Raw genomic sequence first — 14709 nt, forward strand, 5'->3', positions numbered from 1 at the left:
TCAGAGGTACTGAGGCAACACTGAAGCCTGATGGGTTATGGAATCGCGTGTACACAATGCGGATCTGAAATATGCTTTCAAAATAAAAGGGAGCTATATAGAAAAAATACAAATAAAAAATTTTAAAATGGTGAAGTTATAATGAGGACTTTTTTCATTTGTGATTAAGACATGCAGAGATCTTCAAGATCTTGTCAGCCAGTTTTATCTTTAATCAAATAATATAAGATAAATAATTCAAAACGAAAACTGTAAAATTATGGATTATGCTAAATTATAATTCATTCCATACTCTGATTTTTCAGTTTCAATAACATGTACCAAACATTCCTTATGTTGTGCCGTCTTGCTGTTTTAACAGAATTTTATATTTTGTAAAGGGCTTTCTCTGCTTGGCTCTCTTCTTTCATTTGTATATTTAATGACTTAAGCTTGTACTTCTCCTAGCTTCTCCCCCACACCCCTTCCACCGGACAAAAATCACCCAACCAAGACCCCCCCTTTGCCGTTTCTGGCCACCTGCAGGGCTGCATACTGCCAGGCGCCCAGCAGTCCCAGCCCCAGGGACGCGCTGCAGGCTGAGGCCGTGAGAGCATTCAGCAACCACTCCCGACCGACGCAGGGCAGGTGCGCTCCGCATCCCTCCAGGGGAGCTCTCCTTAGGGCTCAAATATACAGCCTTTCCTGAAGCTGCTACCAGTTCTTTAAACGGCCTCTATGCGGGCTGTAAGCAGCGTCTGCGCAGCTCACGCTGCCACCCGCCTGGCTGGGAACCTCTAGCTGGAGCCGGCTTGACCCCACGTGTAAAGCATGCTCAGGAAGCACACTTTTTCATCGGTGTGTCAACAAATCCGGCCTTTTTGTGTTGAAAGCTCTGCCTGGCCCCAAATTGCTGCTTGAAGAGGCCAATATAATCCCCTTACCAGTTAAGTATTTTCCTTTCTGTACCTTTTTCTTTGGCTTGAACTATTTGAGGTTTTAATGCTTTTTTTTTCCCTCTATGCAGATTTCCGTGGGCAATTGCACACTGATATGAACCACCTTGGAGATTTTAAGGCAGTTTCTCTTCAGTGCATCTTTGTTGATTCAAGAAGTTTCTGTCTAATTTTACTAGCAGGAACCCAAGACTCACTGAAGTCCACCAAGGTCATACCCATAATGTGGGATACAGCCAAGATCAGTGCCGGTCCTTCTCCATGTCTACCCAGATCAAGCAATAAGCGAGTCAACTGAACTCAATTTTTCTACCCCCTTTCTGAGAAAGAATTTAAAAAAACATTCATAAGGAAACTTCCTGAGGCTTTAACCTTTATTTCTGCAAAGAGATGTCATAAAAGAAATTAAGACATGGGGCAGAGGAAGGACCTGGAGCACTCTAAGCCTACATTTTGTTCCCGCAATAGCAACCCAAAAAGCTCCTCCTCTCCAACCCAGGCGAGACAGAACACACTATGACTCTGCAACATGATATTTTGTGAAAGAAACAAATCAGCTCTATCTGCCAAGTTTCACAGCTTCACTGAACAACATGCCGCTTTATGGGGCAATTCTTGATTGCATGCAGAAGCCCATCTTGCTTTCTCAGTTCACACTCTTCCTCTCCCATCCCTGCTGACACCGGATCCTGTCCTGACTCTTGCTGCTCATGGCACCTCTTCAACTGCCAGAGCAATCACCCCTGGGTAGCAGAAGGGGGAGGAAAATAAATTAAAGAAGTAAAATTAAAAAAATAGAGGCTGTTGTGTGGGGTACTTCTGCAGCTAATGTTTTCTAACTACTGTATCTCGCCTTCCCACAAGGGCGAGGGGTTTATTTCCAGGTGGACCTGTGAAACAATGGCAGAGCTCAGAGCACGTTTTGTTTCCACCTCGCGTCTCCCCGTGCAGTATCCCTCCCCGCTCCACAGAGAATCCATTGTACGCCGAGGGAGGCGGGGGGAAAGAAGGTTTTTAAGCCAAGATTTAAACCCAGGAAGTGACTCAGCTGCTCTGAGGGAGACAAAAGCAGGAGAGGACTTGACAGAGACATGGGGTGACGGGCAAAGGACCGAGCCCCCTCCTGCCCCCCAGGCTGGACCCTGCTGGGGCAGCCTGAGGTGCAGCGCCCTGAGGAAACAGCTTTGGGAATAAATTTCAAGCCCCCCCCTCTTCAAGCCACTTTGTTACCAGAGGGTTACTCTTGGTGATAAAAAGGTTTCTTTCCCCCTCGCTGGAAAATAGTTGAATAGATTGTTCTATATCTGCAGTAATGGCATGTTACATCTTCGTGCCAGATCCACAATACTGTGCTTGTTCAGTGTGGGAAGCTGTTTAAAAATGACTTTCCTATTAGAGTATATAGCTTAGTCTCTAGATGGAAAAAGCCAGATCAAAGATATAGCATTTATAAAACTGCTGGTTAAAAAGATAAAAGTGAGATAACAGACATCAATTTTTCACTATAAATCTCTGGGTTTACTACAACATTAAAATTTCCAGTAAAAGCAGGGTTTTATATACCTGAACTCTAATGGCCTATTCTGAAAATATTTATGTCAGGAAAAGCATGGTATTTGCATGCCAAAAGCAATTTTAGTGCCAATGTTTAGCATTCCCTTCCCATTTAACTCCTTACCATCTACTCACAAGTATCAGATGCTCTGCCTAATGCCTACCGGGTGCAGCTCCCCACACAGCCTTTCGGAGGAGGACGCTCCAGGTGCGTACTAAGGCAAAAAGTCGAATGCTTCTAATAAAATACAACTGCACAAGATGCTTCCCTGATGGCTTAAGATGGAGTCTCTAGCATGGTCGGAACCACTGATTTTACCTCCATGCCTTGCATGTGAAACTACTCATTTCCAAGGGCTAACTGCCTAACCAAAGTGAAAGACGGGGACAGAAGGACAGGAAATTGGGCAACGCAATGCAACAGCTCAGAAGTAACGGGTCGAAACCCTCTGTAATTAGATGAGGTTTCGGACTTATGGATAGTACTCCATTAGTTTTATTCTAAAATTAAAACTGGAGCATGGTTCTATGAGAGCCAAGCGTCTTGCCTTCAACATACAGGTATTTTTATTTGGTGAGAAGGGAGGGCATTCAGCACCCACCTGGCCATACACAGCAATCAGCAGGATTGACGCTGCAGAAAAGTATCGATTTTACCTATTTATACTACTATTATTGAGGTATAATAATAGGCGCTAACAGCCTTACACAGTAGTATATGGGACTCTCAGAGTACAGCAGTTGATATTACTTCAGTTTTTGCAACCTGTAATTTCCTAAATTTAAGAAAGATTTAGCAATATAAGCTGATTTTCAGCAAAGTTTTGTTTTCTTCCTTGCTTCATACTAGGACGTGCAGATCACAGCTTTCCAGGATATGCCGATATGCCATCAACATAAACGTAACTTCTCAAAACACAGCAAACATACAGAAACACTACAAGTCTCTACTTGCCTTATCTCTTGGGGCTCTTACGTTTAGGGTTTTTGTTTTGTTTGTTTGTTTGTCTGTTTTTATGGAATAAAATTAGATTTCAGCATCTGTCACCATCAGGAAAAAAACTCATCCCTGGCTCCCACATGAAAACATTGTAACCAATGCACAGTTACTGAACCATGATGCCTTAATGATCATTACACAAATCAACTTTTTTTTTTTGTTTGAAATAACGAAATTAAGAATGTGCTTTCATAATTACTTGAATCAGACTGTCAGGTTATAAATTTAATAGAAACCCAATAAGATTAAATTGTAAAAGTAACGTATACCACGCAAATTTATATATGTGTGGAATCTTTATATTTTGACTTATTCAGGTGTGCTGATTAAATGTTAGTAAACAATGTTGTTAGTATTGCCGTTCTGCCACTAAAAAACAACAACCTGGAAGCAGACGCAAAGCACTTGGTAAACCTTTCTGTCTTCTTTTTGCATGCATTTTTCTAAAGCTCTCTTTTCAACATAATCTAACAAAAAAATACGTAGGCCTACTAGGCAGACAAATTGCAATAAAACCATAAGATTTTAAATACCGACATTAGGTGTTTGCCAATTACAGTTCTAAAACTCCCCACAGATATGATGTATTCAAGCAATTTGAATTATAGTATCTTCCTTAGCTCCTCAGTATAACCATAGTAACTTTTAAAGTATGTATTTTGAATTTCACAGAATTTGAATTAATTCTGCAGATAATATATTGATTCTTAAAAACATAGGAACTTTAAAAATATACAGAATGCATACATTCCTATATGGGAAAGGAATTCAACATTTGAAAGAATCTTCTAGATAAATCCCCAAACTCATTCAAACCTATGTGCCCGATAGTCCCTTTTCTTTGGGAAAGCCAACGAGCCGCCAGCAAAGTGCACCATGAAACTACAAGTACGCAAAACATCACTCACCTAAACCAGAGCACGATCTCACTAATATCACTGCAATCTCTTCCTGCTCCCATCACCCCTTCCTTGCCCTGCACTATGGCCTCTGCTGTACCAAGCCCCTGTAGCCAGCTGGCTTGTTGAGCATCAGGTCCACGTGCAGTCCTCTGTCAGTCAGGTAACTCTTGCCAAAGGCACTAACACAGCGCAAGGGAAGATGCTTGTTTTTTTACCTCTGCGCTACCTAAATAGAAACTTCTGTAGCGCATCATTTAATAGCTCTTCTGTACAAAGTGCTCTAGTCAGCAGAACATTATCTGCAGTCTCCTGGCTCAGGCAAGTCCGGCCACCTTGCAGATGCTGGCTGCTTAGACACCCAGCCTAACGTTGACCCAAATCAGTTCCTTAAAAAAAAAAAAAAAAAAAAAAAAAAAGGCCCTCCAGCAAACAACTATTTTTGTCCACTGGCAGAGCTGTTTTAGGTCATGTACCATTTTATACCCTAACTCCAGACTATACTCAGGAGTTAATCAAGTTTTTATATCCAAAATTAGATAAGAGCAGCAATGTTCAATTTTAGTGATTTTAAAACCAAAACTGTTAACTATCGCATCATTTTCTAATACATGTCCTCCAGGCTTTTCACTATAACTGGAAGTGGTTATCCCAGCATTTCCAGTTCTGAGCAGGAAACCAATATCCCCAAATTAAAAAAAAACAACAACAATGGGCCTCTCTCAAGAGAGGGTCTCTTAAAGAATATGTTTGAACAAGCCCCTTTTTTGTGCAAGGGAGACTTCTTTGCCCCAAGAAATATTCCTCTTTACTGTTGACAAGCTCCAATGCTGAATTTTTTACAATACAGATATCTCCTTTAACATACATGGCTTTGCTACATATTTAAAGCTTGTTAATTGGCCGACTAGTAGTCAACTGGTTAGAGAAGACCAAACACATCCAGTTTACCTAAGAGGTTACTTCTGTGAAGCAGCTTTCTACTACAAGTGGTACTTTGGCTAACTACAGACCTGAAAGCTTGTTTAACACATAAATTAACACTGCATTGCTTAAACTGGGGAGAAAAATAACCTCTGAGAATACAGGCATAATCTCCACAATAAACGGGAAAAGAACTACGTGTTTGGTGTTTTTTCTTTTCTATACTTGGTAGCAAAGTTTGTGCAAGAATCTAAATTTTATACCAATACTACAAAAGAACTGCACTGCGTCCTCCAGAAGCTTTTGTGCTTCATTTTGATTACCTGTCCTTTTTAAAGTCAGCATTGGAAGAGCTGTCCCATCTAGAAATTTTAAGGCTACTCACTTAAATAACTATACTATTACAGAAATCAGATCAGATCAAAATTACGTGGACCAACAGATTGGCTTCATACCTTAGGTTTACAGAGAACTGCAATGGGAAGGGGAAGGTGTAGAAAACGGACAGTTCTCTAACCCTGAGTCTTGACATGTAAATAAAGACATCTGAGGAGCACACAGGTTGGAAAGGGCTGTAACATTCTATCATAATTAGAAACATTTCAAGAGCCCTGTAATTTCCAATCAAAATTACAGTAATTTCCGATATACAAGCCATGATTCATGACAGAATTTTTACATTCCATGGGAGATTATAGTGGCCTGATGTATGACACACTGAGTACAGCACTAACATAAACAATTCAGTTTAATGTTTAAACAGCACTTGGTGTTTAGAATCCCACAATAAAAGAAACATATTATTGTAGAAATTATCACTTTGACAGTGATTGAAGGGTAGGCAGGCATGTGGCCTATAAAGCTATAATTTTTACAGTCCACAGCTTGAGTTTAATCATTTTGATATAACATTTCCAAAATATCCCTTAAAATGCTCCTTACAGCATATAACTTAAAAGACAACATCCTTTCTGTACAATGAAATGGAGTAAACTCCAATATGTGAACAACACAGAAGTCAAAAGTTAAAGGCTGTTAAAAAGAAAACCAGCACTAAAATGCTGACGGTCCAAGAAATGTTGGTGTAACTGATCATTATCAGCTTTCCCTGCAAGATGCTGTATCCTTCTATGAAGCAATTTTAGAAAAGTAAAGGAATAGTAACTAAGTGGACTTAACATTTCATCTAATGTGGAAATTCAGCATTGCAAGCACTGGTGCCTTTACCATTTCCTTCAAGCGTCAGTATAACCGTGGTTCTAGTCTCTCCCATTTTTCTATGTTTTTCCTTTACTTGCTTCTTTAGTACATTCTCACTGAAATCAATGCTTTTGCATATGCTGGTGATCTTTTTCAGAAGATACGTCACTTATGATAATCACACCCAACAAGTGCTTGCTGATTTCCCTCTCCTGCCACTAAACTTGACAGAAGTTCTTCAGTTGAAGAAAACAGAATAGGAAACCACACAACAAAGGCTTAAAACTGAATATGCAATATATATGCATGCACACACATGAAGGTAACCAAGCAGCCATTGTATTCCACAAAGATCATACATGTTTTCTCAGATGTAACTTGTATAACCATAATTTGTTGGGTTTTTTCTCTGTTTTTGATGAGGACAGTCCTGCCCCACCCCCTGTGCACAGTGGGTCTGACTAAATATTTTTGCAAAATACAGAACACCAGCGTTCCTTGTTAAAAGCATATGTAATTGCAAAACACCAAAGCCTTGAGATGAATTCGGCAGCAATACACAGAGCTTGCCCACAACTTTTGCCACGTCCACGCCAGCTAAGAACTGATGAACCTGATGCTTCCTGAGCTGCGCAAGACCCACGGGTGCGCAGCAAAGGCATCTTGCTGGTGGGGAAGAGGGAGGGATGCGTCTCAGGAAGCCGCTTCTCAACCCTGCCTGGTCAAGGGTAACAAGAAGTTACCTTTGGACTCAGCAAGGAGCTCTGAGCTGTGGTATTGGGCTGGTGTGCTAACCCAGCCACTCATTGTAACTCACACAGAAACAGATCAAAACCGGGAGGAGGGGAAATAATCACACAGGACAGGGAGGCCATCGCGCCCTGCGAACTTTACCTGGCTTTTGGTTGCCGCAACCTTTGCAAACAGTGCTTGAGACACCTTAGCTCTCTTCATTTCCTGCTGAATCTCATCGTAAATGGAAGCATTAATGTTCATGGAATTATTTTCTGTTTTTCCATTCCTCTCTGTAGCAATAGTAGCAGTTTTGACCTAGAAAATATATTTTATGAGTCATTTTTCACTATGAAAAAGTTATTTTCTTCTCTTTCCCTCCCCAAGTAGTTCCCCTTTCCATTTTATTCCTTTTATTCAATCTTCCTCTGATAGTCTTTCAGCTTTTCAGACTTAACATTATAAGTTATCCGTGGTTCAGGCAACTGGGAAACAAGAAAATTCAGCATATTGTAACAGGTGAGTGCATCTGAAATATGAGTTATCATTAACTGACCACTGTGAATTTCAATGTCATAAAACAAATTAGGTGGAAACCTGTCAAACAGTCTTGTAGAGACTTGTGAATCCTTACATGATTTCTTTGCCCCGCACAAATTAAGTCAAAATTGTAACTGTAGCATAAAAGAATCTCTAATGAAATAAAAAACTGACAGATACATCTTGATTCATGTTTTATGTCCAGTACACTCAAATGCATAATGACATAGAAAAGTTGTGGCTTTAGATTTAACTTTCTAAAATATTATCAGTTTAATTCTTAAACTGTTTTTAAGAAAGCAATAATTTAGAATAATGCATATTTTAACCACTCATTAAATCAGGATAGGGTTTTCTTAAAACTATTAATTCTAGTTGTACTTCACTTACATTCGTGAAATATTTATTCTTCTCACAGTCCACATTAGAAAAAAACCACACATGAAAACAAGACAGAATGATTACACTACCACCTCTATGCTGCATCTGCAGCATTAAGAAAAACAACAAAAAATACATCAGTGGTGACATGATGTGCAGAAGACTATAGTTTCCTTCATCCTCTGGAAGTGATGTTTCAACACCAAGAATCATCCCACCAAGGTTAGAGAGCAGTTTCTGCAATATCAGTTGAGAGGTACAAAAAATCAGCAGATACTCAGCTTATCCTACAATATTCTCAATAGTTAAGGATAATGTCTTTCTTTAGCAGCTACTCTTGTGATGCTTGCCCAAGATTAGTGGACCTAATGGAGCACTAAGCCTAAAGCGGACCGGAGGAAAGGAAAGACTGGATTTCTGCCAAGAACCCACAGGGTTGATGATGCAAAAATCAAACCTTTAGATTTTGATTCAAACCTACTGGTTCATACTGAGGTTGTTGAGACCTGATTTAATGTAACCATTCAGAAGTTACACGTCTAGTCTAAGTTAGTCATTCAGGCTACCTCTAAACCTAATGGACAGAGCTTGGCACTTCCAGAGGGTGACTCACCCTACTCTTAAGTATGTGTCTAAACCCAAACTTTCACTATCAGTTTAATCCAGTGCAAGTCAGCATCTTCCTGTGCTCTAAAGTCCCTTGAGGTTCAAAGGGAAATCTGACATGGTAATTCATCTTCTAATCTCACTCTCTATGAGCTTTCATATGTCAGAGGTCTCACGATACAAGAGTCAAAGGGTTTAGGTGAGAGACGTACTTAGGCAAATCATCAGCCCATTTTTTCCTAGAAACGTCATGCTCAATTTGTGTTAAATATCCTCCACAGTGTTTCTAAGATAAAATAATCTAGCCCAGAAACTGGGAGTGCATGCCACTTTTGCTGAGCCTCATTTGTCTATTAGGCTTTTCAGAAGCTGTGCTAACACATGCCGGTTAGCAGCAAGGGGCAAAACCCCAGCAAGAAGGCGGCGTCCACACATACTTTCCCCTGCCTCCTTCTGGCAGGCATTAGCACTTTCTGGTGTCTGAAAGCAGCAGTCCTAAATGAAAAGGGAAATGAAGAAAAATCTCAGAAAGTGGCATACAGTTTATCACATGATTTGCTTTTGTCTGTAAACAACTGGTACTTTGCAGCCATGTCGTGGAGAGTGAAGCGTTTCCTTTTCTGCAGTGTGCCATTTTACAGGTGACATTGCAGCAGAGGATGGCCAAGCCTGGGCCAACAGCTGCTCAGAAACATTTGAGGCACTTGGCAGTGGGCAGCGTGAGGAGCAGCACCATGAACCTCTTCTTCCCACTGCAGAGCAGGAAAACGCATGCCTCACACTGGGCAAATCAGCATGGGGCCACAAGAGCAGGTGCATCTCCTGAACACCATACAGTGAAATAATTTGAAAATTACAAAATCAGTGGCAATTTTATAACCTTTAAATGAAAAGGACTCGCTGAAAGATAACATCCCCGTTGGTTGTCAGTTAAGTATACAACTGGAGATAGCCTTCTCTGCTCACATGTAAAAATCAGGCTAAGCTAAATTAGAAAATGAAAAAGTGATGGCTTTGTCAACACACCTTCTTGGACCTTGGGTTTAAATTTTGGCAAATTTATTTCAGTCCTTCCCAAAGGAATATTTCTAACTTGTAACTAACTAATCTTTGAGGGTCCTGAGTGAAAGATGAGAAGACGAAGGCATTCAACTAGCATGCACAAGTCCACAGTATCTTTTGGGAAGGTAACACTTTGCTCTTGTGATTCTGATTGAAATGTCTCTCTTCTGTAAGCACACTGCCTTTTTGATTGCTACTCAGCTTCAAAAGACAGCTTCACATTGTAGCAGTACTTCATAGACCACTTAACTGAGCTATGAACACTCAGATCATCAAAAAACCAAGACTCACGCACCACATTGGAGACATAATTTAAACTGTGCATCTTGGTCCACACTTTTCAATGCCCAATTTAATAGGGATATGCATTTAATCCAGGGGAATTACTGAAAATCCTCATTCTGGTTGGCAAATCACATCTATCTTTATACAGGTACAACAAACTCAACAGCATCTAATATGTCACTGAAGTTAAAGCAAACAAAATAAGTCCTACTGCCTTCTGTTGATATTGAATTAGGAAGTGAACAACAGAAAACACTAATATCTGCATCAAAAAGCCATATTAGCCCAAAGAGCTTTAGGAGAATAGAAGTCTTAAAGTTATAAAATGATGGGTTTGGGGATTATCAAGAGTTGTTGGTCACAGGCATACCCTCTCCATCTCCAATTCATATAATTGGCTAGGTATAAAAATTCTTCCCCTGCTTCTTAATAATTTCTCTTCAAAGATCAGGTATAGACTGTGGCTGGACTAGATGGACCATTGGTCTGCTCTGGTCTGATGAATTCCATGCAATAATGCTAATTAACCTCTTGGAGAATATCCATACATAAAACTGTTTCATAATTTATACATAGCAAGCATCTAGGCTGTTGTGTTGAATTTAGAATTGAGTTCAAGACAGAGGCTGTTTGAAGCTGGGTTGAAAAAACACCCTCCTCCTCAAAAAAACCAACAGAAAACAAAAAAGCCCCCAACGGTGCAACTTCAGGACTTGGGAGAGGAGGTGGAAAAAGTATTCATTTTGAAGAGAAAAACAAAACAAAACATAATCTCTCATCTCATCCACACTTAAGCACAACCTCCCACCCCACCCACACTTATAGCCACATTTTCTGTTTAGGAAAGAAACCACAGATCAGCTAAATTTTTTTGACAGTAACCAAATTTTGCAAACACTAACTGAACAGGGGAGCATTATTTTACAAATGTAACACACTGAGAATCAGAAATTCGTTTGGCCATCTTCCTATCACCAATCAATTGAGTCTTCTAAAAGTACTTGGAAAAAAAAATAACACATCCATCCCCTCCTGGCCTGCCCAGATATATCTTCTCATCAAATAAGGCTGATTACAGTAGCAAGAAGTTCTGGATTAATTCAATTTTCCTAATGAAAGGACAGCTTGCTATAGAAGGAATAACCAATCTGAAGAGGTTTTCATAAACATGGAAGCTCATTTCTTCCTCATCGAAACTGAAACAAAAAGATCTTTTATAACACATTCTCATAAGTACTGTTTTAGCTTGGGAATATAAATCTTCTTTAATCCTGGTTTAGCTTTTAATATTACATCGTACATTAAAATTCATAAAGTAGTTCATTCCAGGCAAAACAAACTACTTTTCAGTTCTGCTCTGCAAATAGCACAGGAGGTACAATAAACGCTGTTGCTTTCAGAACAGCTTTTATCAGGACAAGGTTTACTACTCCATTATTACAGTGGCGCCTGGAAGTGCAGTTATAGTTAAGTGTCAAGGTTTCCATTAACTCTCCTCCATGGTGGTTTTCGTGGGGGCGGGGGGGGCGGGAAGGCTTGCATTTATTATTTTGTTCATTTTTACTTTCATTAAAATGCAACTTGGCACAAAGACTATCAACCTAAATCTCAAATTTTGCAGATGTAAAAATAAAAATTTTGCTGGCGGTGAAGTATGGCATGTGTATGTGTTTGAACTCCAGGGCGCCACCATCAAGTTTCACGGTAGCTGCTGTTATCCAGAGTTCCTTGCAATGGAAGTTCACTGGTCCTCAAACACCAGCAAAGCAGTGTCCTCCTCAAAACTACTCTTTCAAGAGTGACGTCCTATCTCTGGGACCCAACCTGAAATTGCTTTAGCATGGAGGAACTGTAATTTACCTGTAGTCAGAGGGAAGCCAGCATTATATTTATGAAAATGAAGGGTTTTGTCAATGGAATACCCAGAACCGTAACTGATGCAAGATTTGTGATACTTCTTAAAACACTGTTAAAATTATATTCTGCTCTTGACATTACACATACTCTGTTTTCAACAGGATTATGATGGGCCCCAAGAGTCAGCAAAATTTTCTTTGGGGAATATGGGTGGTGAGAAGGATTTGTCTGGGATCTCTCTTCTGAAATGGGAATTACTTGTCCTGAGAAGGAAGTGTTCATAACTGCAGGATGGCTAACAAGCTTTAATCAGATTATTTTGAAAAAGAAAACCTGTGACTTGGTCACCTGTCTCCATCCTTCCCCCAAGTTGCACTAAGGAAGAGGGAGTCCTCTTCCCTCCACACCCTGAACTGCCTCAATGAGAGGGAGAGACCATTGCTAGCACCTCCGTGGGGAGCTCCATCCACCCTGAACATAGCTCCACACTCAGCGTCCTCTGAAGTATCCCCACATCCTCTCATTCCCACACAACGTGTAATAGACTCATCCTCTGAACTTGACTTAGGGATACCCGGAAAAGACCTCTGTGGCGTGGTCTGCAAGATGAAGGTGTTGAAGAGGGGAAAAAAAAATTAATAAAAGAAATAGAACACGAAAGGATCTTTTTTTCCTCCTCTTAGGCTAGTGAGGTTAAACTATGTCTCCATGCAGTACCTACCTGATGGAGATGCTAACATTTATAAACATTTATGCTAACATTTATAAACTCCACTGCCCCAGGAACGCCCCTGACTGGCAGGCTTCTGCCCCAGGAGGTGGCAAGATGAACAATGTCTGAGGGAAAAATTCTTGTATACACTGTCTCCTTGCACTCAGTCTGCCAGTGTGGAAGATAGCAGACTTTTACAACTTGACCAGCTTAGAGGGCTATACACATATCCCAAAAGCTCATGCATTAGAGGCTAATGATTTCAATTTTTTTTAAAAAAAAGAAAAAGTAAGATTTTGCTTCTTTGTTTAAGTCAGAGAGAAAGGGAGAAGTAAGGGGGACAAAGAGCTTCTTAAAGGATTTCAAAAAAGAATTGGAAACAATCCAGATACTAGTTGCTACTTGAGCTAATGTAAGAATGCTGTAAAAATGAGATAAATTCAACACAGTTCCTTCTAACTCAGGCACCAGGGTTTATGCTTGGTGAGTTCCTACTATCCTATCAGACCTCCGAGGTCACGCTTTCTGTTTTTACATGCAACAGTATGCAAAATTCACACAGAACAAGCTCAGCTGCTAAATGGTTAAGTCTGCTCTACTGTCTGGCCACCAGTTGGCAACACAAAAATGCAAAATAGATCCTTTTCAGGATGTTTATTTTCACATCCTTCTGAAACTGATAACTTGCAATTGCAAAATAAACCTTCATGTGTGGCACATTAGCTCCCATTTTTCATGGTTTTATAGTTTTAATTGTTTCAAATGTTACACTGGTCTAAAGATTTAATATTAAGTATGTTGGCTCTTGCGTAAATTCTGTTGTCAGGATAAACGGTCTGTTTTGTCTTTCAATAGTTATCCAAGAAGCTCACAGCTAAGCTAGAAAAATATTATGCTCTATCCCTGTATAGTGGACTTTAAATAATTACTTATAATAAATTCAGTAGTAAGGATGCTAGTAGTTTTATTTCCTTAGTATCAAATATTCAATAAACTGTGGACATTTGGGGGGGTATCAGAGTAGTAGTTTGCATTAATAATTTTGCAGTATCCTGATTATAATTTATTTCTGCTACGATTTGTAACATTATACTTGCCAGTGCAACAACTGGAACAATTTCATTATTATTTCTAGCATTAAGTATGGTACTTATGTTACCAACACAAATATTTCAATTTTCAAATTTAGGGCTCTGAACACTTAGTAGCAGGTGGCAAGTGCTACATGTGTTTATAGGTGGGTAATTCTGGCAACATATAAAAAGGTTGCACAGAATCCCAGCTCAGAGGTTTCTACATTCTCGATCCATCCACTAGATAAAGCGCATATGTTTTGCTGAATGACAGAGAACAATACAACAACTAGAAAAATAACTTTTATTCTGTAGAGCTCAAGTATTAGTCTGTTAGGTTTCCTTGTTAACCTGTTTTCCTTTTGAAAAGGATCAAAACAGAACTGTGTGCTGTTTCCACTTTGAACTGTTGCAATTAGGTTAACTATACTCCTGACTCCCACTAAAAAAATGAAATGTAATTATGAACAAGAGCACAGTAGAGACAGATAGATTCCCCCCTGCCTCCGACCCCTAAATTTGGACTTACAGCATGTTTTGTCAGTTAAGAAAACCCCTAAGTCTCACTTTCTTTCTGGCTGCAAGGGATTTATAGTTTAAAGTGTGAATTAAAACCAACACAAGGACTACCTCTGACTTGACATCCTTCTGGAAGGTCCTGTAATTAACTCTGTTCTTTAGCTGTGAAATTGCCCAAGACCACTTGAGACAGAGTGAGACATTACCTTGGCAGAAAGGGATAAGTTAAGAAGGAGGGTTAGCCTTTGCTCTGAATTACCTGGGCTGTGGGAGCAGGTACAGATATTAAAACAAACTCAAATGTTATTTTAAACACCGTTATCTATATTTAACTCTTTCCCACTAAAGCACTGCTATGTAAATAGATTCTCATCCTTTATCTTGAAGAGTATCTATAGTGGATTTCACAGACTAAACTCAGTTAATGATA

At 39.8% G+C, this 14709-nt stretch overlaps 1 protein-coding gene across 11 annotated transcripts in view; it reads right to left on the reverse strand.

Moving 5' to 3' along the window:
* SATB1 (SATB homeobox 1) overlaps window positions 1–14709 on the reverse strand; it is a 115525-nt gene that overhangs the window by 19808 nt on the left and 81008 nt on the right. For all 11 annotated transcript variants that reach the window (XM_075051991.1, XM_075051948.1, XM_075051987.1 and 8 more), the window contains one exon: window positions 7407–7562. In XM_075051991.1, the coding sequence (XP_074908092.1) occupies window positions 7407–7562 (156 nt within the window). The remainder of the gene's footprint in view (window positions 1–7406; window positions 7563–14709) is intronic.

Source organism: Buteo buteo, chromosome 2, assembly GCF_964188355.1.
Source record: "Buteo buteo chromosome 2, bButBut1.hap1.1, whole genome shotgun sequence".
Lineage (NCBI taxonomy): Eukaryota > Metazoa > Chordata > Aves > Accipitriformes > Accipitridae > Buteo > Buteo buteo.